Raw genomic sequence first — 24,911 nt, 5'->3', positions numbered from 1 at the left:
ACAGCAATACAAGCAATACTTATTTTTTACAATCTACTATAAATGTACTTGAAAAATCTCTTTTCATGTTGCAAGTGCTGGCCATTTCTTTCCACAGGTTCTTGGATTGCCTGCATGCTTTGCAGCATCTTCTCTGCTCATTCATTTAGTTTTCATTAGATTTCTAAGGACTACATATCTAATGGTGCCTTGCTGTCTGCAATCAATGATTCCTGTACAGACTCTACCTTCTGAAATCCCAGTACCTCTAGCTCAGAAGGCAGGCTCTGTGGGTTCTGTGATACACCAGAGTCTTCTCACAGGGCATAATGAATATGTGTCACAGAGTTCAAGGAAGTGAATTTTCTGGGTTCAAACTTCAATATCAGATTAATATGAAAATCTTATTTAAATTTTGAGCATGATATGCTTTAAAGGTGGAGGACATGTTTTTTTCCGTTTTTGTTTTGGTTTCTAATTTGATGCAGCTTGTCCCCAAAATGTAGCTGTTTTGTTTGTAAAAAAAAAAAAAAAAAAGTTCCTTAGTTAAAACATTAATTTGTTACACCATACATCAGACAACATTATACCATAAATGTTGTATTTCATGCCTTCACAAAGGCTGCATACAGAGACATGGGCCTTCTTGGCAGTTTTTGTTATGGATGGCACCTGACTAGTTTCTAATTTTACTGAGAACCTGGTGTTTGTTTATTGTTGTGGTAGTAGTCATCTGCGGAAGGGGGAGTAACAATAAGGGCACTCCAATCTAGGCATCTTTATGCCTAGGAAATTATAAAAAGCCATTTTACTTACCTGACTTTCTGCTCCTGCAGGCTTTTCTGTTTTTGTAGACAAAAGGTTCCTGCTGCCTTTTCTCCCCCAAGCTCCAGCGATCTACAATTTTTTTTAATAATTAAAAAAAATGTTAAAATATTGAACGTTTTATTTTTTAAGGTTTTTTTTTTTTAAACTACATGCCAATTGCTCTCCCACAATATGTGGGCAAGTGGGGCTCTGGGCAAATCAGTGTACCCTTAAACATGTAAAGTAGTAATTTTTTAATTATTTCTAAAGTGTATGCAAGGCAATATTGTAAAAAAATATCCATTACATCTCTGAAGTGCTTGCACATTTTCCAGAGTTTTATCCCTTTTAAAAAATGCTACATATACAGAAAAAATACCTGTTGATCCTGACAGAAATCAAGTATGCTCCTTACTACCTGTTTGGGCAGGCAGCACAATACCTTTTCTGCACTAAAATTCCAACCAGTCTTGTTAGCACTGGTTGCTGTACTACTGAACGCTCCCTATCCCCAACCCCTCTCTGACCCACAAAATATGCTTACATTGATTTCTTTTGCAGCACATCATTGCTGCTGCCATGACTCCCAAGAGATTGCCTACACAATTTGTGTAGAGAAAGGGCTAATGGGAGATGTAGTTCTGGGGGCATTCCTACATGAGTAGTAACTGAGCTCCCAGCAGCTGCGTAAGCAAGTCACAGGGAGTAATAAAAGCTGTTTCTCACTATAGGACCAAGGTAAAAGAAAAATGTAATGCCAGGACATGCAATAGGGAGCGCAAAGGGTATGCTTTGGTAATGCTAGGACATACTGTTTAAATACAATCTGTATATGTTTGTTGCGTCTTTGCTGTTTAATTCATAGGCTCTGCTTTTTTTTTTCAGTCCTGTAACGTGTGTACGACTTTTCTACATACAATAGCCGGTGTTGTATGTGTTTAAAATGGAACTTAAAATGGTCTAATGAAATTAAAGTGATATGGGAACCAATTTAACAAAAATCTTCTCTACTAGAGGCTAATTTGACTTGCAAGCTTGTATGCAAATGGAATGTTGTATCAAGTCATACAAATGAAGACTTTGGTAACAAAGAAGAATTTCTTCTTATAGTTTAAATTATTGGGGTTTTTTTTTTTCAAAGCTGTTGAAGAACTTATTTTGCATGATTTTTAGGAACACTGCACAGTCATTATTTGCATAAATTAAACAGAGGTTTCAAAAGGCAAAGCAGTTTCCATGAATATAAACACATATTATTTCTCTGGGCTCTTGTACTCCTTAGATTAAATAAAAGTACTTTTCTCATGAAGTTTTATCTCTGTGCAGCATAGACCGTAGTAAACATTCATTTTGACAGGACTGTGGTTTTTTTGCATGAAGCAAGCAGAAATAGGTTGTGAAAAATTAGTATAATGTACAGGCTATCTTAACCAACACTACTACATGTTGTTAAGGTGTTAGGCAATCTTTTCCACAACCTATATTTCTTAAAAAAGATTGCTTCATGATACACATACACATTTTTAATTCAGTTACCTATAATGGTAAAGCATTTGTGGGTTGTTATGTGTTTAAAATGTATTTAAAGTGTTACTAAACCCACAACAGTAAAATCAGTCCATATATGCAGTTTAGCATGCTTGTTATACTCACTGTGGAACCTAAGGGGTTATTCCTCCGCATTGTGTAAAAAGGCTGTTTGATCCTGTCTTCTCTGATCCTCCCCTTCCACTGTCCCCCTCTTACCCCCTGATAAGGCATATCATGTGGAGTCACTCTGCACATGCTCAGTTTGGTGTATTTGCTAGAGAGGGTTTTTTTTTTTTTTTTTACTTGGGAGAGAGCTTGTGATCAGCACAGGGCCAATCAGCACTGTCCAGACAGAGGTCAGGGGTTCTGTATCTCCTAGAGCAGAATGAAAGCAAACTCCTTCAAGTTTTAACATGTGCTCTGCTGACACTGAGAGAAGTAACAAGACTGCTCTAACTGCTGATGAGAAAAGGTATTTAGCAGTTTATATTTACTAAAATAATTGCACTTCTATGTTCTGTATACTGTGGGAGACCAGATATAGTGAATGCAGGATCCTGGGTTTAGTAACACTTTAAACCAATCATTAAAAACCTATTAAAATAGACCTAGGCCCAATCACTAAAATCTCATATACGCTTTAACATGTTTATGTAATTTTTGAAAAGTTGCTTAATAATTTTTTTAAACATGCAGCTGTCATTGAAACAATACCTGGAGATTCTGCCATGAAGGTCCTTGCACAGGCAGAATAAGGTGATAGTGCTCTTTTCTTGTGTCCTAATTGTTCTCCTGTGTTCTCACCCTGTCACATATTTTCCCAGCAAATACTAAAAGTGGCTGTGCTGACAAACACTGCACAAATATGGTCCTTTGTGGCAGACTAAATGGTTCAGTTAGGGTGTACATGTACTTTAAAACAGAATTCTGTGTATTTAGTTTTGGAATGCAAAGACCTACCCCTTCATTACTTAAGCTGCTCAGGCACTGGTAGTCAGTACATTCGAGAATGCCAACAGAGACTTGACGAATGTTGTTCAAAAGTACATCAAAATTATGTTTACTTTTAACATTTGATTTTGGAATGCATAGAATTTCCCGTATGAAAAGCACATTGTTACAAAATACATTGCTTGAGAAAAATGTTCCATGCTGCTCGAATTTGCATGTCAGTACATTTGAAACAATTGTTGATTCAACCCCACTAATGATTAGAAATTTAAGCCTTTTGGAAATTAAATTTTTTGAGCAACATTCTACTAATGTATGACCAGCTTTAGACTATGAGCTAATCATAGACTTGATCCTGTTACAACCATCTCATAATATTGTCTGACGAAACAGTAGAGAAGTTCAGATTGCACCATTGTACATGTTTATTCTGCCTAGAAGGGAGAGGGGAGAGACATCTAAAATTCTTCAGACAGTCATGAAAGCCAGCTTACAATGAGGGAAAACAAAAGATACAGTATTACTCAATGTTTTTTTTTCTAACATGTCCAATTACTTTCTCTTGAGATGTGTCAGTAGGGATGGTCAAAAGATATCTATAAATATATCACATAAGTGTCATCTCACGTTTTTTGCACACTTTCAGTGGTATCATACCAAGTCAAATGTTAGGGAAATGTATATTACTCATGGAACCTGCTGGTGCCACTTTGGTTCCTGAACTAGTGTGGTGCAGTTCTGATGTACACCAAGGAGTGTCTCCCAGCGGTCAGAAAAGCTTACTAACTTGTCACCTAATACTGGCTTCTGAGAGACTATTTAGCCAACATGGCTGCATGTTCAGTGCCTCAGCTTTTTTTCCAAGTGCCTGTATTACTTTGTAGTTACATTATACAAATAGCAGTTGATTGACAAAATTTCAATAAAGGGTTACTTTAAATATACATATTGTAAATGTGATTAAAGGGAATGTTTATTATTTTGTACTTTTTCCGATTGATCATTGTAAGTAAATATTTATATGTATTTTTTCCTCCCTTTGATATATCTTTCAGGAACTGTTGTGAAAAGGCTATTGTTTACAGAGCTCTGTAGCTCAAACTTCAGTTTACACATGTAACTTAAAATCTCTTGCCAGTAACTTCATCCCTTATTAGACAGTGCAGTAAGATCCCTTTGTTATGTATTAAATGTAAGTTGTAAAAACAAAGGTATACACATACAAAAAAATGGGTTTAAAACCTTAAGAAAAATAGAAACATCCAAACTCTGCCATTTTTTATGTTTTGGATAGGATTGGTAAAAGTAATTATGTGTAAAAACTTGTATTTGCTGGTGTGACTTCATTGTAGAGATGCAACTTTACCTCCTGTTCCTTTGACAGGCTGAGACAGCAGAACAAGAAATAAGAGAAGTCATCACTGGGACAGGAAGTCTCAAACAGTCACGCAGCCTCATAGGACAGTCAGAGGAAAATGAAAACGCCTCTTACAAGTTTTAATCCGTGCTCAGCTAGACACTGATAGAAGTCACAAGATTGCTATATAATGCTGAGTAAAGATATTTAGCAGTTTATATTTACTAAAATTGCATTTCCATGTTCTGTGTACTGCAAAAGACCAGATATAGTTAATGCAGGGTCCTGAGTTTAGTGACACTAACTGAATGTATTTTTTTATTTCCTCTTTTTTTGTGGCCTACAGGTAATAAACCCAGGGCATGTGTAAAAAGGTTTTTTGTTCTCTCCAAACAGGTTTTGCATTCCCTTGCAAGTCTTTGGGAATGCAAAACCCTCTTGAAGCAAGCCAGAAGGTCAAATGTAGCGGTCAATGAATTAAAAAAATGCCAGAAGTGTCACAAACTGATGCCATTGACACAAGCCCAAAGCCCATCGACACATGCCCTTAATTTTGGCTAATCAGTTTAAAAAGAGAGTGTCATCGATTACTTTAAATGTATATTACTTTCTTGAATGGTAAGAATACTGTTAAATGGAAACCCAAGACTTACTGATATTGGAATATATCATAATAGTGGTAAATGTATAAATTATTTTAACCTATGTTGATTCTAGGTTGTTCCTAGATTAACATAGCATTTCACTTTTTTACAGAATGGTTCCAGTGTCTCGCTGCCTGCCCCATCATTGCTGTCTCCTCATTCTAAGGTCAGACTTGGGCCCATCACACAGCTGCAAGCAATTAATACAGGCTCATCAGGTGAGTAAGATTCTTTTAATTTATAATGTTGTCTAGTTGGTGATAATGCATGTATGGACTTCAAGAAAATATAGAAAGGATGGAGCTATTCGTATCAAGAAAGCCAAAGACTCTTAGGTTCTGTTCACACCATACAAGGTCCTTCAGTAGGCAGATAATTTCAAAACCGGGGGAAATCATGTGACTGACTTTCACCCATTTACAGATTGTTTTTTTACAGAATTATGTGGTACACTACAGGCATGATTTGTAAAATTCAATTACAGTGTGTAGTGCTTTGTCCAGCAGAGAGCTGATAGCAGGATGAGTGGTGTCCTCTCTTCCCCCTACAGTTTCCTACAGTGAAAGAGCAGCAGACTCGTGAGGGTATCCCTCTGCTCTCTTTTTCTGTCAGTATGTTCTATGTCAACAAGCAGCAGACTCATCCATCTGCTCTCTTCTTCTGCCAGCACATTCTATGGCAACATATTTGCATGCAGCATAGTGTATTAGTTCCTAGTCCTACCCTTACATCTTCTCCTGACTTTGGGGATTGTATGGACTGAAATGAAGTCACATCCAGCTATAAGAAATACAGTGCTGCATAAATTTGTGTCTTTTGTACATATATCATATATCTGTTTGGAGTTTAGCTTTGAAAGAGAAGTATGGCCTAAGCTCTTTTGGCCATACTTCTCATTTGAGTGACTTGAGTGCACTTAGTTCTGCTCCCCTGTGGCCCAGACTTAGCCAACAGTGGGCTAAACCACACTGTCAGCTGACAGAGCCACTCCAGAGAGATTCCGACATTAATGTCAGGATTCACCCAGATGCCCTACAAGCAGCTTGCTTAGCCTCTCAGTGCTTCGCTAAGAGCCTGACCAGACACTCCTCAGGTGAGTGCTGGAAAGACAGAGCAGTGACTGACAGTCACCGCTCTGTGCTTTGAGCGGACCCAATAACTGAGCGATCAGCGGTCACATGATCGCTCAATTCTCAGGCTTAAAGCTGGCAGGAGACAGTCCAGTTGTTTGTATTGGGTCTCTTAAATCTAAAGATCAAAGCTGGGATCTGAGTATTTGCAGTGATCAATATTTCACTATTCATTTTTCTTATTTTATTTCTCATAATACAGTCTTCTTATTTTCTGCCCTTAAGATGGGCAGCTGACATCCTGGTTTGTTTTTAGACTGAGGGTATATACAAATGTAAGCAATTATTGCAGACACATAAGTGTAGCAGCTCAGCATTAAGGCCCATTTATCCTGCCACCACATATATTAAGCCAGTGGGAACTGGTTAAAAATATCTATTTTGTTTAGATCTTCCATGTGAAGTGATATAGATATTTCTCTGTCCCTGGTTTTTCAGGATTCAATATGTAGTATAAATGAACTGTACATGCAACACTTCTTGCAGATGTATAGTACTGGGCAACTAGAAAATCTACAATTTCTGGGGAAATTGTGTGAAGTGTTCTTGCCTTCACCAGTAGTCTACAACTGGAGTGGGTGGAGTAGCTTTTGTCACTCTGCTGCCTGCTCACACACCTGGGTTCCTATGGCAACTCACTCTGCAACAGGGGCAGGGGAGCGGTTAAAAACAAACTGCTCCAACTTGCTCACTTCACTGGCGGTTGCCATCTTCAAACGGTTGTAGTTTTAAAACTGAGTGAATAGCTTTATATTGTGAGAATCACAAGACCCAGACCTACATTTTGATGCATAGTATGTCTCTGAAATATTAAAAATGAAGGCACAGTTGCAGTTTAGAAATTGCCCTTCAAATTTCAGGTGTCTAGAGTGGAGTTTCAATGAATGTCAATGGGCGGCGTGAGTTGCAAACAAATGGTCATATTATGAAAATTATCAGGACTATGGCTTAGCCGTGGACATTTTTAGTGGCAGCAGGGATAGCTGAACGTTTATAAGATTTGTGATATAAGATTTGTGTAGCTGGGCTTGAAAATGAGGGAGTGATGGCAGTTTATAAATCATGTCCTGATTTTTCAGCTCACACTCTAGCTTTTGTCAGATCCCACTCTAGTTTTGAACATTCCGCCATTCATTCCTATGGGACCAATTTCACCATAAAAACGCTGATATTTCGTGAACCATTCGGCGAAACGTTCCATAAAGTAATAGCACACCAATCGGGAACAATCCGCACGTTTCTGTATATTACTGTCTATGTAGTATAAAAACTGTGGGAGGAGTTAGGGTGGTAAATTTGGCTATAAGAATATATATGTGAGATAACAGTAAGCGGTCTTGCCATACAAGAACACTTAATAAACAGACAACAAAATGTTCTTAAAGAGAGCCTGAACTGTGGAGGCTGTGCTCAAAAAAGGCAAATGACTAGTTACTAGTATAGCTTGTGGTTTTCCTGCAGTTAATTTTTTTCCCTAAAAATTTTTTTTTATTAAATTGTGTGATTCCTGTGAGCTACTATGGTGTATTTTTTATTTAACTGATATATATTAAAATTATTTTTATATAATATCTTATGTGACTAAATTATTAAATAAATGTATATATTAAATCAGTGGGTCGCCTACACCTTACACATACCCATACAAATGTATCTTTAACAAATCAAGAAACAATATGTGTCGCGCTCCACTTAACGATATACACAAATCAATAAGTGCAAAACCATATATTGAGTCCTTAATATATTTCCTTAACGTGATATTATCAATCACATTAGTACTTCATACATATCTTCACATATCAAGTCCATAGAAAAAATCCTCAAAACAATCCGTGATCTTATAATCTTATAGTGTCTTCTATAGTATATTGAAAAAAATAAATATATAAAATAAAGTCTACCAAATTTATATATATATATATATATATATATATATATATATATATATATATATATATATATATATATATACATATACAGTCAGGTCCATAAATATTGGGACATCGACACAATTCTAACATTTTTGGCTCTATACACCACCACAATGGATTTGAAATGAAACGAACAAGAAGTGCTTTAACTGCAGACTGTCAGCTTTAATTTGAGGGTATTTACATCCAAATCAGGTGAACGGTGTAGGAATTACAACAGTTTGCATATGTGCCTCCCACTTGTTAAGGGACCAAAAGTAATGGGACAATTGACTTCTCAGCTGTTCCATGGCCAGGTGTGTGTTATTCCCTCATTATCCCAATTACAATGAGCCGATAGAAGGTCCAGAGTTCATTTCAAGTGTGCTTTTTGCATTTGGAATCTGTTGCTGTCAACTCTCAAGATGAGATCCAAAGAGCTGTCACTATCAGTGAAGCAAGCCATCATTAGGCTGAAAAAACAAAACAAACCCATAAGAGAGATAGCAAAAACATTAGGCGTGGCCAAAACAACTGTTTGGAACATTCTTAAAAAGAAGGAACGCACCGGTGAGCTCTGCAACACCAAAAGACCCGGAAGACCACGGAAAAACACTGTGGTGGGTGACCGAAGAATTCTTTCCCTGGTGAAGAAAACACCCTTCACAACAGTTGGCCAGATCAAGAACACTCTCCAGGAGGTAGGTGTATGTGTGTCAAAGTCAACAATCAAGAGAAGACTTCACCAGAGTGAATACAGAGGGTTCACCACAAGATGTAAATCATTGGTAAGCCTCAAAAACGGGAAGGCCAGATTAGAGTTTGCCAAATGACATCTAAAAAAGCCTTCACAGTTCTGGAACAACATCCTATGGACAGATGAGACCAAGATCAACTTGTACCAGAGTGATGGGAAGAGAAGAGTATGGAGAAGGAAAGGAACTGCTCATGATCCTAAGCATACCACCTCGTCAACGAAGCATGGTGGTGGTAGTGTCATGGCGTGGGCATGTATGGCTGTATATTTATTGATGATGTGACTGCTGAAAAAAGCAGCAGGATGAATTCTAAAGTGTTTCGGGCAATATTATCTGCTCATAATCAGTCAAATGCTTCAGAACTCATTGGACGCCGCTTCACAGTGCAGATGGACGATGACCCAAAGCATACTGCAAAAGCAACCAAAGAGTTTTTTAAGGGAAAGAAGTGGAATGTTATGCAATGGCCAAGTCAATCACCTGACCTGAATCCGATTGAGCATGCATTTCACTTGCTGAAGACAAAACTGAAGGGAAAATGCCCCAAGAACAAGCAGGAACTGAAGACAGTTGCAGTAGAGGCCTGGCAGAGCATCACCAGGGATGAAACCCAGCGTCTGGTGATGTCTATTCGTTCCAGACTTCAGGCTGTAATTGACTGCAAAGGATTTGCAACCAAGTATTAAAAAGGGAAAGTTTGATTTATGATTATCATTCTGTCCCATTACTTTTGGTCCCTTAACAAGTGGGAGGCACATATGCAAACTGTTGTAATTCCTACACCGTTCACCTGATTTGGATGTAAATACCCTCAAATTAAAGCTGACAGTCTGCAGTTAAAGCACTTCTTGTTCGTTTCATTTCAAATCCATTGTGGTGGTTTATAGAGCCAAAAATGTTAGAATTGTGTCAATGTCCCAATATTTATGGACCTGACTGTATGTGTGTATATATATATATATATATATATGCTGTGCTCCTTCACCAGTTGTGCTCTCACCTGATATGTATGACCAAACCGTAAAGTGAGGTCATACAGGCTTGTGTCCCTTTAATTGGGCTCAGATTTGGACATATGGATGAATCCCTGTATCCCAGATGGATGGATGAATGAAGTTTTTTTTCTTTTTTTTCTAGCAGGGGTCTCGCCGTTATCAAGAGATCCTTTTCCTCAGTATGGATGGATGGATGGAGTCATCCCTCTTTCCACCAGGAGGTCCCCTGGGTCCTTTCAAACTTTTTCCTCCATATATGTGTGTTCCTTGTAATTGAAGGAAAATATATAGTGCCTCAATTTCCCTGATGAAGCCACATGACCCGGTGGCGTAACGCATAGGGGAGGGGCTCTAATGTCACAACGCTTAAAAGCATAAAACACAGCAAGTAGATGGGAGAGTAAAAACTTACCAAACAGAGCAAATTTGTATCAAAGGCAATTTTTTTATTGTTTCACATGTGAGTGCAATATATATTTATTTATTAAATCTTTAAAAAAAGAGGATAAGGCACTATAAATTTTCTTTCAATTACATGGAGCACACATATATGGAGGAAAAAGTTTGAAAGGACCCAGGGGACCCCCTGGTGGAAAGAGAGAGAACTCCATCCATCCATCCATACTGAGGAAAAGGATCTCTTGATAACAGCGAGACACCGTGCTGGAAAAAAAGAAAAAAAACCCCATTCATCCATCCATCCATCTGGGATACAGGGATTTATCAATATGTCCAAATCTGAGCCCAATTAAAAGGACACAAGCCTGTATGACCTCACTTAACGGTTTGGTCATATACATCAGGTGAGAGCACAACTGGTGAAGGAGCACAGCATATATATATAAATTTGGTGGACTTTATTTTATATATTTATTTTTTTCAATATACTGTAGAAGGCACTATAAGATCACGGATTGTTTTGAGGATTTTTTCTGAGGACTTGACATGTGAAGATATGTATGCAGTACTAACATGATTGAAATATATTAAGGACTCAATATATGGTTTTGCACTTCTTGATTTGTGTATATCGTTAAGTGGAGCGTGACACATATTGTTTCTTGATTTGTTTTCCCTATTACTGACAAGCTAAGCCTTGTTCCACACTGAGCCCCTGGGCGAAGGTGGTTGTGTAGAGCAGCCTTTCTCAACCAGGGTGCCTTCAGGCTTTTTCAGGGGTGCATTGGCAAAATGCTTAAAAACTGCCCAAAAATTGTATACAAGCCAGCAGGTGGATCAAGCCTGCCTTTTAGTTAAACAAAGCTTTAGGTTTTCATTGTGTACTTTTACAACCTGCCAGCTGCCTGCATCCTAACAAGCAATTACATCATTAGTTGATAAGGAGGAAATCAGGTGCCTGCACAGTATTCTTGTTTGCCCCTCTCCTTCAGCACTGGAGTCACATTAGCTGAGTGAGGGAGATAAACTGAAGGAGAAGAGGAACATTGAAATACTAGTCAGTACCAGTGTGCAAAAGTGTATTTGCTTTGAAAAAATAAATCACCTCTATTGTTGGGTGTCCTACACATGTGGATGTTGCTGCATTATGCAAAACTATTAGAATATTTTTTTACATTTTAGAATGGGGTGACTTGAGATTGTGCAGAATGTTAAAGGGTGCCGTGAGATTGTCCATAATTTTAAAGGATGCCTTGACTGAAAAAAGGGTGAGAAACACTGGTGTAGAGGCAGGGCTTTGTTTCCTCATGTCAGAGCTGCCCCCCTTCATGACTGAAGATCTGATGACTAATGAAAACATATTTGGGGAGCAGTGGAAGAGGTTTTAAAAGCACTGATTTACAGAATGAATGAAGCAGAAGCAGGCCTGCAGGGTACTGCCTAGGCACAATTAACATTCCCAAATGTTCCTTGTAAAAAGAAATTCCTCTTTAAATCCAGGTCCAAGTTAATTTAATTCACTGTATTTCACTGGTTAAACTCCAGGCTGCCAATTCTTGTAAGCAATGGTCTGCTATTATTGCTCAAGGAATGGAAATGTCAATATTTTACAATGATCTGCCTTGATCAAATAGGGCATTGCCATTTTTTTTGCAAATCCATGTAAAATTACATTTATCTTTGCATTGTCCAGCATTCAATTATGTCATCACTTAAAAAAATGTTCTTCAGAGTCCTGATTTGGATTATTGTAATATAACTATCTGGGAGTGTTTGTCAGTCATATAAGTTATCATCACATAGTAGTGTAATATTTATATTGTGCATATAAAGAACTCCACCTTGGGAATCAAGGGTATATTAATATCAGACTTGTATTGGGGTTGTCTGTTCTGTATTCAGATAGGTTGGTGGGGGTGGGGGAGCTTAGATGGATTTATGGGAAGGGGAGAGCTTAAGGTGGCTTTTATTAGTGTGGTATAGTTTCCTAATAGGACAAAGAACAGGTAGCAAGCATGGCATTGGTACATTATTCATCAATGTAGGTGGTGTGCTGTGCAGCTGTAGAGTTCAGAGTGGTTACAGTGTAACAGTATGTGTATTCCTTTACTGAGAGGCAAATCAGCTATGTGAACTGTATGTGTTTTATTAGTGTTTTTGGTGGCTGTTTTAGGTGGAGTTCAAGTAGCAGCATAATTCAACATTACACCGCGTTCCAAATTATTATGCAAATTCTATTTAAGTTCACAAAGATGAAATATTTTGTTTTTCAGTTTAACTCATGGATGGCATTGTGTGTCAGGGCTCTTTTGATCACTGAAAACAATCTCGGACACCTGTGATAATTAGATTGGCCGGTGAGTCCAATTTAAGGAAAGACTACTAAAGACCGGTGTTCCACATTATTAAGCAGAGTACCATTTTCAAGCAATATGGGGAAGAAAAAGGATCTCTCTGCTGCCGAAAAGAGTGAAATAGTTCAGTGCCTTGGACGAGGTATGAAAACAGTAGATATTTCACGAAAACTTAAACGTGATCATCGCACTATTAAGAGATTTGTGGCTAATTCAGAGCACAGACGGGTTCGTGCAGATAAAGGCACATTGAGGAAGATTTCTGCCAGATCCATGCATCGGATCAAGAGAGCAGCTGCTAAAATACCATAACATAGCAGCAAACAGATATTTGAAGCTGCTGGTGCCTCTGGAGTCCCACGGACATCAAGGTGTAGAGTCCTCCAGAGTCTTGCAACTGTGCATAAACCTTCTATTCGGCCACCACTAACCAATGCTCACAAGCAGAAACGGCTGCTTTGGGCAGAAAAATACATGAAGACTAATTTTCAAACAGTCCTGTTCACTGATGAGTGCCGTGCAACCCTAGATGGTCCAGATGGATAGAGTAGTGGATGGTTGGTGGACGGCCACCCTGTTCCAACAAGGCTGCAACGTTAGCAAGGCGGTGGTAGAGTCATGTTTTGGGCCGGAATCATGGGAACAGAGCGGGTCGGCCCCTTTAGAGCCCCCAAAGGTGTAGAGATGACCTCTGCAAAGTATGTGGAGTTTATGACTGACCACTTTCTTCCCTGGTACAGAAGGAAGAACTATGCTTTCCGTAATAAAATCATCATAATGCATGACAATGCACCATCTCATGCTGCAAAGAATACCTCTGCATCAATGGCTGTTATGGGGATAAAAGGAGAGAAAGTCATGGTGTGGCCTCCATCCTTCCCTGACCTCAATCCTATTGAGAACCTTTGGAGCATCCTCAAGGAAAAGATCTATGAGGGTGGGAGGAAGTTTACATCCAAACAGCAGCTCTGGGAGGCTATTCTGACATCTTGCAAACAAATTCAAGCAGAAACTGTCCAAAAACTCACAAGTTCAATGGATGCAAGACTTGTGAAGCTGCTATCAAATAAGGGGTCCTATGTTACAATGTAACGTGACCTGTTAAAATGTTTAAAAAGTTAAAATGTTGTTAAAAGTTCGATTGAATTAGATTTTGATTTCAGTAAATATGCTGCAAACACAACAAATGACAATTTTCAGTTCTTTACAACCTATAAAGTGTTTTGAAACTTAATTTGGAACAGTGCATTGTAAGTGTTTTATGTTTAAAAAAATACTGTTATCATTAGGAGGTTTGTTCAATAAAATTTGAATTGTACTCTTAATAGTTGATAATATGAGAATTATGCTGACTGTTATTTACATAAATTATTTAGGTAAATGAGAAAAATATCATTTGCATAATAATTTGGTACACGGTGTATATTACAGTTACAAAAGAAATGATTTCTTATGGTATCTGCAATAAAAAAAAAGTTGAAGAAAAAATAAAGCTGTTTTATACCATAGCCACAAAATTGGCAAATTTTGAATATTTGCAGCATAAATGCAGGGAGCTCTAGTATCTAAAACCTTGGACAAAATGTTTAAATTGATATATAATGTATGTAACTTATATATTTTACTTGTCACTACAGTAGATGAAAGATTTCTGATGTATTGGTTCATCTCTTTACCTTTTTAATGTCAACTGAGCCTAAAGAATGTAAACATAAGGTAAATTGAGACACCTTTTAGGATACTTCAAACATTTCTGCTAGACAACTGGAAAGTCTGGACTTCTCGAAGAGACTTCTCCAAAGAATATGATGTGTAAATATATTTTACCATGAGAAAATGTACACAGTATTTAACTCACTCTTTGTTCTAGTGTCAGTACAACACAGATGAATTAGTAGAAGAGAACCTGTCTCTTTGGACAATATTCTTGTAACATTTGCACTTGACAATAGCGATGAAGGAACTGGGAAAAGTTTGGTTTGCTGCATGTTCACTAAACCTTCTGGTTAGTTAGCAAATAGCGTACATATCACTGAACCTCGGTGAAGTCTGAGAGCTGAATCTTGTTGATTGTTTTTTCCACAAGGCTAATGCTTCCTTTTAAAAAGAGCATGGATGGGGGAGGGTCTTTTTTTGCTGACCACTGTATTAGTGTCGCTAGTGACTTCAGATAGCGTTAGCGCCCCTCCCAGATTGCGTCAGATTGCCATTAGTACACCAGTAATCACATTTAACCCGTTGATTGCCAGGAACACGCTGACATACACAATAAACCTCCATTGCAAGTATAGTGTCTGAACTGATCAATATCTTTGATCAGATCAGCACTATACCAGCATTCACATTAGTATAGTATCCCCAGAAAAGCAGCATTAGTGGGATCAGCACCTGCCAGCACTTGCATTTAGCCCCTATGCTTACCCCCCCCCCCCCCCTTCTCCCCCAGCAAGTGCAGTGTCAGTAGGTCACTGTCAGTTGATACATTGCACACAAAAATGCAGTGTTCGCAGAATCAGGCCTGATCTCTGTTAGCACTTGTCGGTATATTTTTTTGTAGCGGTTCAAGCAGTCTCTGGCAGCCAGTCGCACTAGGTACCTTTTAGTGGCCAAAATGTCAATGGAAAGGTACTCTGCTGAAGAGGCCTACAGGATTCTGACCATGTCAGGTGAGAGCAAAGGGGATGACTCCCTGACACAATCAGCTTCAGAATAGGAACCTGTAGACAGCAGCGGCACCCTGACAGATAGCTCAGACAATGGAAAAGATGTCCCTGCTAAAATCAGGCGTACCTGACCCCGTTCCCAGGTTGTTGAGATGTTCCATATGCATGATGACTCTCATATGCAGCAGAGTGCCAGTACTAATACCTCTCTACCTTTTGGTGAACTGGCGAGCACCAGCGGCCTAGTATGTCCTGGTCTTTCACATACCAGCACTGCAGTATCACTTGGTGACGTGGTGAGCCCATAGTATCCTTCCGGACGTGCTTGCAAATCCCGATTGGCAGCCCACAAATTCTGCAGCACCCGTATTTCCCCCATTCACTGCCCAACCCGGAATCCAGGTGGAAACAGCAAATTTAACTACTCCCCTTGATTTTTTGGAGCTGTTTTTCATAGAGGATCTGTATGCATGGCTTGTGGATCAAAGCAATTTATATGCACAACAGTTTATCGCCACCAGCCCAGATTCAAACCTTGCCAGACAATTCGCATGGAAACCCATTACGGCTTCCGAATTTAAAGGTTTTTTGAGCCAAACCCTCAACATGGGCATTACTAAAAAAAATGAATTGCAGTTGTATTGGTCCACGGACCCGATTCATCATATGGCCAGGCATAGATATGAGATTATAATGCGTTTTATGCATTTCAGCAACAATACACTCTCTCGTCCTCAGGGTGACCCTGAACATGACCGGCTCCACAAAATTCGGCCCCTCGTAAATCACCTTAACCAGAAATTTGCAGATGTCTATACTCCCCAGCAAAACATCTGCATTGATAAATCTCTCATTCATTTTTCTGGCCGCCTTGCATTCTAACAATTTCTCTCCAGCAAGCGTGCCAGATATGGGGTCAAGATGTATAAGACCTGTGAGAGGGCAACAGACTATACATATAAGTTTTGGATTTACGAGGGAAAAGATAGTCACGTGGAGCCCCCCGGATGCCCAGACTACATGGGGAGCAGTGGCAAGTTGGTTTGGGACTTAGTGGCATCCTTTTTCTATATGGGGTACCACTTATACGTGGACAATTTTTATTCAAGCGTGCCACTATTAAGACATTTGTACAATCTTGGAATCGGCGCATGTGGCAACGTGCTACCTAATTGCCTTGGCTTTTCCCAGCGGCTTGTAAATACCCGTCTTAGAAAGGGGGAAATAGCCTGCTTGAGAAATGAGGAATTGCTCACAGTGAAGTGGAAGGACAAACAGGATGTTTTTGTCCTGTCTTCCATTCACGCAGATACGAGCATCCAAAATACCACGCCAGCTGGTGTTGTTGAGAAGCCCCTCTGTGTCCACGACTATAACCTTAACATGGGAGGGGTGGACTTCAACAACCAGATGATGAAGCCGTTCTTAGTTTCCCAAAAAGGCAGACGCTGGTACAAAAAAGTGTCTATTTCAATTGGTTCTATATAATGCATTTGTGCTTTACAAAGCAACTGGACATAGTGGATCCTTCCTAAAATTCCAGGAAGAGATCATCATTGCCCTTTTGTATCCAGAAGGTGCTGTGCCTCAAACCCCCAACCCAGTTGCAGTTAGCCGGGTGCATGAGCGGCATTTTCCCGATGCCATTCCTGGTACCCCAACCCAAAAGGCAGCCCAAAAAAGATGTTGTGTCTGTAGCAGACATGGAATTAGGTGTGACACCCGCTTCTTTGTTCCTCCTGTCCTGGCCAACCTGGTCTCTTCCTTATGGACTGCTTCCGTCGCTACCACACACTAGTGGAGTATTAGTATAGGGTACAGCACAGTTCAGGGCACATAATTACACAGGGTCTTGAAAGATGTTAGGTAGTCAGGAAACTGGCTATCGCATTTGGAGAGACTGACAATCTGTTTTAAAAAGTTAAACAAAGTAACAAAAAAAAGTACAAATCCCCCCAAAAATGTTACATTTTAAAAACCAAAACTAGTTAGTTTTTTTGTTGTTGCTACTGTTCAATTCACTGTTACAATTTTACAGTTTTATTGTTACTGTTTTATTGTTAACCATTGCACATGCAGCAGGGATGACCGCAGCCTGGAGAGGATTGTCAGGAAAAGGCCATTCAAAAGTGTTGGGGGCTTTCACAAGGAGTGGACTGAGGCTGGAGTCCGTGCATGAAGAGCCACCACACACAGACGGATCCTGGATATGGGCTGAACAACAAACAATGTCAGAAGCGTCTTACCTGGGCTAAACAAAAACAGACCTGGTCTGTTGCTCAGTGGTCCAAAGTCCTCTTTTCTGATGTGATTAACTGTTGCATCTCATTTGGAAACCAAGGACCCATGAGTATGGAGGAAGAATGGAGAGGCACACACAGCAAGATGCTTGAAGTCCAGTGTGAAGTTTCCACAGTCTGTGTTGATTTGGGGAGCCATGTCATCTGCTGATGTTGATCCACTGTGCTTCATTAAGTCCAGGGTCAATGCAGCCGTCTACCAGGAGATTTTGGAGCACTTCATGCTTCCTTCCACAGACGAGCTTTATGGGGATGCTGACTTCATTTTCCGGCAGGACTTGGCACCTGCCCACACTGCCAAAAGCACCAAAACCTGGTTCAATGACCGTGGGATTACTGTGCTTGATTGGCCAGCAAACTCGCCTGACCTGAACCCCATAGAGAATCTATGGGGCATTGCCAAGAGAAAGATGAGAGACATGAGACCGAACAATGCAGAAAAGCTGAAGGCCGCTATTGAAGCATCCTGGTCTTCCATAACACCTCAACAGTCACAGAGGCTGATAGCTTCCATGCCACGCCTCATTGAGGCAGTAATTGCTGCAAAAGGGGCCCAAACCAAGTACTGAGTACATATGCATGCCTTTACTTTTCAGAGGTCTGATATTGTTCTATGTACAATCCTTGTTTTATTGATTGCATGTAATATTCTAATTTTCTGAGATTGTGGATTTGGAGTTTTCATGAGCTGTAAGCCATAATCATCACAATTATGACAAATCACGGCTTGAACTATCTTGCTTTGCATGTAATGAGTCTATCTCATATATTAGTTTCACCTTTTAAGTTGCATTACTGAAATAAATGAACTTTTTTGCATATTCTAATTTTTCGAGTTTCACCTGTAAGTAGGTGTGTGCAGTGCTGCTGGATGTGATTTGTCATCCGCAGTTAAAAAAAAAAGAGCATATTTGCTGAAGTGGGTGGATGGCCCCTATGGACAGTGGGTGGATGGCCCCTATACTTCGGCATATATATTTTATAATATTTGTTGGCATATTTCCTGTGTACCCACAATTAGAAGTGGGTGGATGTAGGGAGATATATTCTAATTTTTCTGGCAGAGTTTCCTTCTCTTTTTTTAATTCAGCCCACAGGCTGCATAAAAAAAAAAGAACATAGCACATACACCCAACAAGGACCAGCATCAGCCTGGTATCATTTTTTTTCAGCAGGCAATAGGCTTTCATGTGAAAACAATCCTAGTGGCTAATTAGCTGCAGGATTGCTTTTACAAGCAGCCGGAGAAGTTGCCCCCCTCCCCTGCTGCCTTCCACGGCCTTCTCGGGCAGTCGTGCCAATCCTCAGTAGCTGGAGTGCCTCCTCACTTTCCTGCCCAGGCCCCACAGGACCAATGAGCCTTATGAATCACTCAAAAAACACGATCCTCCCAGTCCTGGGTGGTCTTCTTAGTAATGATGTAACTTAGTAACTTAGCCATAGTATCAGCACATCATCAATAAATCTTTTAAATAAGACCAGTTCTTTAGGGGGCTGTTGATATACTGAGTCACGTTCCCAATATGCCATGAACAGATTGGCTACGCTCGGGGCGAAGCAGGCTCCCATGGCCACCCCATTGATATGCTGGAAGAATTTATTCCCATGCCAAAAATAATTGTGGATCAAGCAGAAATTTAGACAATCTATGATATACTTACTTTGTTTTCAGGACACACTACTGAATTCCCTTAGACCCCAACTAGTGGATTCAATTGCGTCCAATAATGGTATAAAGGGATGAGACATCCGCACTTGCTATGCATAATTCAGAGCACTCTTCGATATTATCCAATATCTGAATCAGATGTTTTGTATCCCTTAAATACGATTCTGTTTTTTTACCAATGGTTGGAGGTATATATCTATATACTGCCCAAGTCTGGAAAGGATGGAATCAATACCATTAACTATTGGTCTGCCAGGTGGTTTCTCTTGGTCCTTATGAATCTTGGGGGCTATATAGATAACTGGAATCCTACAAGTGTCTGGTACTAAGTATCTGGCTTCCTTCTTAGTCAGGATCTTCTTATCCACTCCTTCTTTAACTAGCCTTTTTAATTCCTTTTTATAGGCTATAGTGGGATATTTCTGAAGTTTATTGTATGTGGTGGTGTCCTCTAGTTGCATATTAAGTTCCTGCAGGTAGTATTATTTCGATCGCACTACAATGCCACCCCCTTTATCTGCAGGTCTAACCACTATCTCATCTCTGTTTGATAATTTGCGAATGCCTATTTGGATCCCACTATTCCTTGGTATATTTGGGATGTTCAGTTTTTCTATATCCTGGTTCACCATTCGTTTAAAAACTTCAATCTGGTTATTATTTGAGATATGCGGATTAAAAAGAGATTTATTTCTAAGATCTGTATGTACAATGTCACTACTAAAAGCATTACTGAGAATGGTTTTGTTGCATGGTAGACCCATAAAATATTTTTTAATATTGAGTCTTCTTGTAAACTTCAGTGTGTCAACATAAATGTCAAATTTACTGGCCGGTTTGGGGGGGGGGGGCACATTTAAGGCCCTTATCTAAAACTTACAACTCTTCCCTAGATAAGTTGGCCCCACTTAGGTTGAACACCCCTTCCCCTATTGGTCTCTTTTTCGTTTGTTTCTTTGCTCCTGCTCTGCACCCTCTCCTCCTCTTGGGGGGCTTCTCCACCTTCCTCCTCCCGGACTTCTCTCCATCCTACTCCGCTCTAAAAAATTATTTTGGGGATAATCATGTCTTAATGAGTCATAGCAGTTGGATATAGGTGGTGGACTTCTTACTTCATGGTGGTACCAATTCCCTCTGTCATGTGTATAGTAACCTGGACTCCTATTCGGTTGCCTATATTCCTGTCTGTAATATGTATCTGTTGATTGGGATCCATAGTCAGGTCTGGAATTATGATTAGGTCTATATTGTGGGTACTGAGGTCTCCACTGGTTGCCATTTCCCCTCCCTTTAGGTTTTTTGTAGTACGGTCCACTATTTTTGGGTTTCCACCCATTTCGTGGAGTGTGATAACCACTCGTATTATTAGTATATGTATAATTGGTGTTCTTGGTTTCCCTATGCTGTTCATTCTCATTATATGTGGTTCTCTGGTGTTTCTATTTTTAAATCCTTTACTGGGGAGGTGTTAACAGAAGCCCCTTCTGTAGCATACAGAGTGGCTTGCCATTTGAACACCTGATCTTTTTTGAAATCATTAAGATCCCTTAGATATTTTTTACTTTTTTTATGTCTTATTTCCTGTTCTAATTTCTCCAAATCCTTATTAAGTCGATTACTGAGCCCTATCATTTCCTGGGACTCTTTAGAGGGTTCAATCTGGACTTTGATGTCATGAATTAATTTATCAAGATTCCGCATTTTCTTTTGCTTTCTCTTGAATAGTCTATATATATTTTAGCCAAGTACTGGACCCCAAAATTCAATAAGCACCTTCAGGCTTTTAAAGGGCTTTATTTCCTCATTACACTTCCTGACTATCTATCACAGTTTTGGAGGCCCTGAAATGCCAGGATAGCCCCAAACCCCCCAAGTGACTCCTTTTTGGAAAGTAGACACCCCAAGGAATTTGATAAGAAGCATGGTGAGTATTTTGCAGATCTCATATTTTGTTATATTTCAAAACATTGTGAGAAAAAATTAGTTCTGCAAAATACTCTTTTTAAATTCCTTGGGGTGTCTACTTTCCAAAAAGGGGTCATGGGGGGGGGGGGGGGGGGGGTTGGAGCTCTCCTGGCATGTCAGGGCCTCTGAAACTGTGATGGGTAGTGAGGAAGTGAAATGAGGAACTTACGCACCTTCAGGTTTTCAAAGTGGTCATTGGATTTCAGGCTACTTTGTAGAAGTAGCAGAATGTATTTTGGGGTGTAATTCTACATATACCCATGGCTTGTGTGAGCAATATATTATTTAAGTGACAACTTTGTAATTTTCCAAAAACCTGTGGAAAAAAAATAAATCTTCCATGGACTCAATATGCCTCTCAGCAGATAGCTTAAGGTATCTACTTTCCAAATAGGGGTCATTTGGGGGTGTTTGTACTGTCCTGGTATTTTAGCACCTCAAGAAATGTGATAGGCAGTCAGAAAGTAAAAGCTGTGTAAATTCCATTATCTATACCATGGTTTGTAGACGCTATAACTTTCACACAAAGCAATGAATATACACTTATTGGGATTTTTTACCAAATACATGTAGCAGAATACATTTTGGCCTAAATTTATGACTAACTTTGAGCTTACCATATATTTTTTATAGCCGAAAGTAAAAAAATATTTTTTTTTTCTCACAATTTTCAGTCTTTTTTTTGTTTATAGCGCAAAAAAAATAAAAAGCTCACAGGTGATCAAACACCACCAAAAGAAAGCTCTATTTGTGTGAAAGAAAGGACATAAATTTTGTTTGAGTACAACTTTGCATGACCGTGCAATTGTCAGTTAAACTAGCGCAGCACTGTATAGAAAAAAATGGCGTAAATTGCAGTACCTATACCATAGTTTGTAGACACTATAACTTTCACACAAAACTATCAATATACACTTATTGGGATTTTTTTTTTTACCAAAAAAAAGTAAGAATACGTTTTGCCCTAAATGTTCAGTCTTTTTTTTTTATAGCGTGAAAATTAATAAGCGCACAGGTGATCAAATACCACCAAAAGAAAGCTCTATTTGTGTGAAAAAAAGGACATAAATTTTGTTTGGGTACAGCATTGTATAACTGCGCAATTACCAGTTGTAATAGTGCAGCTTCGAATAGCAAAAAAAATGCCTTGTCAGGAAGGGGGGTAAATCCGCTGGAGGGCAAGTGGTTATTGAGACTTAATGGGTAACATTAAAAAAACAAAAATCCTTTACATAACATGCTTTCGAGATGCCTTAAACCTACCTGAGATGTTGCAGATGCAGCTCAATTACAGACAGACAGTAATACCACCAAATTGCAGATTTCATTTGTAACCAAACCAGGGGATCTCTCATTCAGTGATAATAGCACTAACGCCACAAAATGTTATATCCCCGCTGGCTTCTGTTTGTAAACAAATGGGTTGGGTATCCTGGGTGATGTAATTGACCAGATATATCCATATATTGTCAATGATGTCACCCAGGATCCCGCTGGCTTGTTTACAATGAAAAGCCAGTGGGGATCTGTCAGCATCGTCTGGCAGCACTTATCATGCCTGATGTGGATCTACATCGCTAGATGATATGATGTACAGTATGTTGGTTTTACATCATAGGACATTGTTTATTTTTTAATATAAGACTTTTTTCCTGGTGCGGTTGCTTTTATTTACTTTGCCATTTTTTTAAATGTAAATGAGTAACAAGGATACTCATTCACATGGGGAAAATGAGGATACGTGGGGACCTTAAATTCAAAAGGGAGCTTCCAGATACCTATAAGCCCCCCCGCAGACCCCCACATCCCTTTTAGGATGCAGGGTCCTTGTCCTCTCAGGTGCCTTGAAAGTGGGAAGGCTTGACCCCCCCCCCCCCCTTAAGGCACCCTCCCAATGTTAAAGGCATATGGGTTGGTGTGGTTATGGCCATGGTTACAAGCTGCATGTCTGGATAAGAGTCTCTTGTGCACTTTTAGGGGCCAACAGGGATCCTGGGTTACATCATCATCCCTATTTTTCTGGGTTTGCTGTGAATAACAGAACATTGTGCTAAATGATACCAAGCTTAATTCTTGAGGCTGGGCTTAGCTGAGTTGAGAGGGTGTTCATTATCACTGTTTAGACAATGTCATCATTTATAAAGAGTAAATCTATATTAACCTTACTTGCCTCTTTTTAATCTTTTTTTTTTTCTTCAAAGATACATGTGACCAATTTTAAAACACCAACATATTTTTTTTTTTTAGCATTTGCTTTATTTACATACCATACACAATAAGCAACAACTATGCATTCCCTAAGCAGTGTGAATCTTGTGTATTGCAAAGGGTGTCATCCTAGGAAGGTGCACACAAAAACATTTGAATTATTTGTAAACATGGATTAAAAATATAAAGTAGGCATATTCCATTCTGGTTCCTTCAGTTTTTAGCAGGGGAATGTATTCCCTCAACTTTTTTTTTCATATCCTATCTGCTTATAGAGCAACTCCATTTTTGTTGAGAAAACACATTCCTCTGTGGGTGATCAATGTACATTGCAAGGATGTTAACACACTTTGTTGTAGATTCCTACCTTTTGTTATTTGGAAAGCATTGCTGTTTGTCTGTGTCCATGTGTAAAATGAATCTGCATGGGAGTGATTTCATAATTATCAGTCAGCTGCTGCACCTGCAGGGTTCTACTGAGAAAAGTGGCAGGGTCTGCGTCCCTTTACACCTGATTTCCCTTTGGGAGTATCTCACCAAAAACATAATTTTTGTTGCAAGGGATCCCAAAAATCTGACTTGTATCGTAGTGCAAACTTTTCAGGAATCAGTTAGCCAATCACACAAGCAGGAAATTACATTTCTGAGGGGTGTTCCGTGCACCATCTGTGTACAGAATGCCTCCAGGTTGCCAGAAAATTACAGTGATGCAGATTAAAAGAAAAGATCATTTAACATATATTTATAACATTAAATTTCAATATGAATTGTATCACAATTGTAAATGCCATATTACATTTTCTTTGCTATTTCTTTTCCCACAAAAGTGGAGTTACCCTTTAATAAAAACTACCTTACCTCCCCGAAGAGTGGTTAAGTGGCAGAGGCTATTTTGTAGTCTGGCAAAAAATATATGAACATGACCACTTGTTTTATCACTTTAAAGTCCTAGCAAGTACAGAAAAAATGCCTGTTAATAACCACCCATTGTTTTTGCTAAACTAACTCAACTAGTCCTTCTCTCAGATCTCTACAACATAAAGACTGTAGTCCAGGATAAGAACTAGGAGGGCTCTTCGAGATAGCTTTTTGAGTTGCACAGGACAGCTCTAAATTTTACTTTTTTTTTTTTTTTTTTGCACGCGTCAAGCAGATGTAACAAACTATATCCAATGGTATATTTAACAGACCTAAAGGGAGCAAATACTTTTAGAATTTACATACAATTTAAACAAAATCAGTCATGAGAGAAATATGAAGGCTACCCAATCTTTTCTAAAAATGGCAAA

The 24,911-nt window shown here is 39.2% G+C and overlaps 1 protein-coding gene across 1 annotated transcript in view; it reads left to right on the top strand.

Moving 5' to 3' along the window:
* AHI1 (Abelson helper integration site 1) overlaps positions 1 to 24,911 on the top strand; it is a 435,677-nt gene that overhangs the window by 232,558 nt on the left and 178,208 nt on the right. Inside the window, exon 20 of the mRNA XM_089676204.1 lies at positions 5,381 to 5,486. Within this exon, the coding sequence (XP_089532330.1) occupies positions 5,381 to 5,486 (106 nt within the window). The remainder of the gene's footprint in view (positions 1 to 5,380; positions 5,487 to 24,911) is intronic.

This window comes from Staurois parvus, unplaced genomic scaffold (genome assembly GCF_062004578.1).
Source record: "Staurois parvus isolate SC_StPar_1 unplaced genomic scaffold, SC_StPar_1.0 ptg000165l, whole genome shotgun sequence".
In the NCBI taxonomy this organism is placed as follows: Eukaryota; Metazoa; Chordata; class Amphibia; order Anura; family Ranidae; genus Staurois; species Staurois parvus.
Note: the sequence above shows the minus strand (reverse complement) of the source record. Positions and strands in the feature narration are given on the sequence as shown.